The sequence below is a fragment of the Poeciliopsis prolifica genome, unplaced genomic scaffold, assembly GCF_027474105.1.
Source record: "Poeciliopsis prolifica strain line A6 unplaced genomic scaffold, Auburn_PproV2 SCAFFOLD010, whole genome shotgun sequence".
NCBI lineage: Eukaryota > Metazoa > Chordata > Actinopteri > Cyprinodontiformes > Poeciliidae > Poeciliopsis > Poeciliopsis prolifica.
In genome coordinates, this window is record NW_026562385.1 from 1075299 (window position 1) to 1078598 (window position 3300).

A 3300-nucleotide genomic window follows, 5' to 3' on the forward strand; every position below is an offset into this window, starting at 1 on the left:
ATGAAGGGAAAGAGTAAGAGTGACTGTGACAGAAATGAAAAGCGAAAAAATGCACTTCAAAGAGTGATGGGGCTTTTTTTGTACAATCAAGTAAGCGAATTTGTCATCAAGTCATGAATTGAAATTGATCATTTGGAAGTTTACAGTCAACAAGAAAACATCCAGTTTTTGAGCAAAGAACATAAACGGGACGCAGTCTCTCTCCCCAAAAACTTGGATCAAAGCTAATTTGTTTTTCAAATTTTACTTCTGCACTTTTCACGTTTCAACCAGAAGATGTTCAGCTGCTGATGGCATTTCAGGTTAACGTGTTGGAGCGGTAATAAATGTACATTTTGTGGTTGGAGAGAGTGGGTGACACATTTTCTTTTGCTGAGACCATTCTGCCTTTAGCTCAGCCTCGCCTGATATGACAGGAAATGAAGTCAACTGGCTCACAAGACTGCAACTGCAGAAAGAAAAACTTTTATTTGTTCAAAACAGACTTTATTGCATATTTTTTTGCATAAACACAGCACTGATAATACATGAAAGGAATAAATAAATAACAGTTATAATTTTTTGAAGCAGTAAAATTGAAAAAAAGTGCACCATCCTTTTTTATGTTAGTAAATAATATTTTGCAACACAAAAGTTAAATGTTTAATCAGCTCTTGAAGTTTTGATTTGAAGTAGAAACACATCTTCAACACTTTTCCTTTTACGATGCCTTTTGATCGGGTATAAAAAGGCAACTAAAAATGTCCCTGAGAAGAGTTGTAAACTTATTTTAAATCTCCTGTCGGTATGATATCTATATCATATAGGCACCAAACACATTCTCATAAGATTTGTGTCGGATAATCTGTTTTGTGTTGCTAACGTTTACATAGATAGCATCATTTTGGGACAGGTAAAACACCCCAGCTAGGAAACTGTTGGAAAAACTCATGGCTTCTTTGTCTTTCTTTGACGAATACTCTCTGGCCTCCAGTAGGGAGATGCCTTTTCCGGCATACATTTTAGTTTGCATCATCACAGAATGGTAAAAAGCACCACCTTTTGAGAAATAGACCTTGGAATAGATGTAGTAGTATCCCTCTTTCTGGATGATGAGGTGGCTGTCTTTGTATGTCATTTCATAGAGGAGAGGCTCAGCGATCTCGCTCCATGCCAGGACGTGTGTGTCGTGTGTGTCGTGTTTGACGTCTTGGCCATCTAATCAACAAAACACAAGCAACGGTGTCAGTGATGTTTCGAAAAATGTTTTTATCTTGGTTAGAAAAATTTTACATTTTATTAGAAGAAGTTGCAAAATTTCACCTGTGAGATGTGCAACCGGTTTGGATGGAAGAAGACGACCATCTGTGTCTGTATCTGGAGGAGGGCTTCCTGTGTGACGGTAAGACACATTGTTTCCCGGTCAGAAGAATAGGCCTCAAGACCTTTTATTATGCAAAATAGAAAATGCTGAGACATACCGCTGATTTGCTTTGAGATAAAACCTGAGGGGGCCTGCAACGGTAAATGAAAAAGGACATTCAGGTGGTTTAGCTTTGATCTGCGTGCATGCATGCTTTCTTGGCAAGCATTCAAACACAGTTGCATGACCGCTGGTGCACATGAGGCTGCATTAGGATGTGGAAGGTCTTAAATCTAAGGCAGTAAAATGAATCATGCCCTGATTGATTTTTTAGCATATGCGAAAAAATACCCTGATTTTTTAGCATATGCTAGCATTTGTTTTGTGTTAACCAATCATTGTAAGGGTTTTGGGTAAGGTTTGTTATGCAATGCTTCTAAGGTAGATCATAATCATAACACAGGAAATGGACCATTTCCTTATCTATGCTGGCTCTAATTTTTGCAGAATGCATGATCTGCAGACCCACAGAAAGTGAATCAATATTTTTCCAAAATCTGTGACTGCTGCCCTCAGACAGCAGAGGGATGTCATAGGAAGCCAAACACAGAAGCTTCACTGTCTGCAATATCAGGGCAAAGAGTGTCTGTGTGTCCAACTCCAAAAGACGTCAGAAGAGTTCAGTATAAACCACCGGATTTCTCCATCTGTGGTCCACGTTGTTCCTCTTTACCATGAAATAAATGCCAGCTCAGCACTTATTGGAGTGGGATGAGGGGGGGACTTTCGTGCACATGATCTGAGCAAATGTGAGTGTGGTTTCTGTCACAACAGACCTTTTTTACTCACGCCTCTGTCTCAAGAGCCCCATATATGAAGGGAGACGTTAAGAAAAGGAAAATCTCATGGAAAGCAGAAGACTGAAGTTTCCACGTTGGAAATCCAATTAGACGGAAAAGCAGATGAATTTTCTCTCAGTTAACAATTGGCTCTTATTAACATGTGCATTAAAAAACTTTTAATTATAACCACATTTTTTGATTATGCTTTGAATTTTAACCCACATTTACACCAAGTCTGTTATGTAGATTTATCAGTCCACCTCACTGAGTCCTTTTCTTCACAGAATCAATATATTCAGTTTATTTCCAGTATTTATAGTAAGTATAATTTAACAAGTTTAAATATAGAATTGTGATGTACTCATGATTCATGGAAAGCTGAATATATCCATTTAAAAAAAAAGTAAAGTAGCTGAGACAATGAAAAAAGTGGGAGAAAACACTTCGAACATAAAAATAATACTGAAAGCGAGAATTGATAGTAGAGATAATTAAATTCCTATCATGAAAGTGAGATTCTGAGGTGAAAAGGTAAAGGTAATGGAACAGAAAATGTACAATGAAACACACACACACACACAAATCACAGACTGATATTACACAACTCTTTACATGATACTCACATATTCAGATTGGTAGAGGCGATAGATGAGGACAGCTTCAAAGAACACGCCGAACAGAGCCAGGGTCACCAGGATGAACAGCAGAGTCTGCGCGACCCCACTTTGCTTCTTCTGTTTGCCCAGTCGAGGTGGTACAGCTGGTCGGGTGGCATGGGTGTCCACCACAAACACCGAGGGCACAGAGGGAGCCCTGTGCCCCACGCCACTTTTGAAATTGAAAAACATTTCAGATGGAAATGATCCTCCAGCGGTCAAAGCTGCTTTTGCCGAGGGGCTGAAGAGACCAACTACAGTGGAGAGGCAGCGGGGTGCAATAAGATTGCAAAAATGGGTGGGCTCACTTCTGGTTGGTTCAAGTGGAGATGTCTCATGAGAAGTCAGAAACAGCCGGCGATGTGAATCTTGAGATTTATCACCACAGCACCTGTGAAGGCTGGCAAAATATCCAATTTTCCTGTACTCATCAAATTGAAACTATATATAAAGATTGCTT

General features: G+C 39.3%; 1 protein-coding gene across 1 annotated transcript; it reads right to left on the reverse strand.

Moving 5' to 3' along the window:
* Positions 1-443: 443 nt before the first annotated feature.
* tnfsf14 (TNF superfamily member 14) lies at positions 444-3300 on the reverse strand. Its single transcript, XM_055035102.1, has 4 exons — positions 2808-3300; positions 1461-1494; positions 1303-1371; positions 444-1197 (listed from the first exon to the last, which is right to left on the reverse strand). Exons 1-4 carry the CDS (start codon positions 3030-3032, stop codon positions 794-796), a joined length of 732 nt encoding a protein of 243 aa, XP_054891077.1. The 5' UTR covers positions 3033-3300; the 3' UTR covers positions 444-793.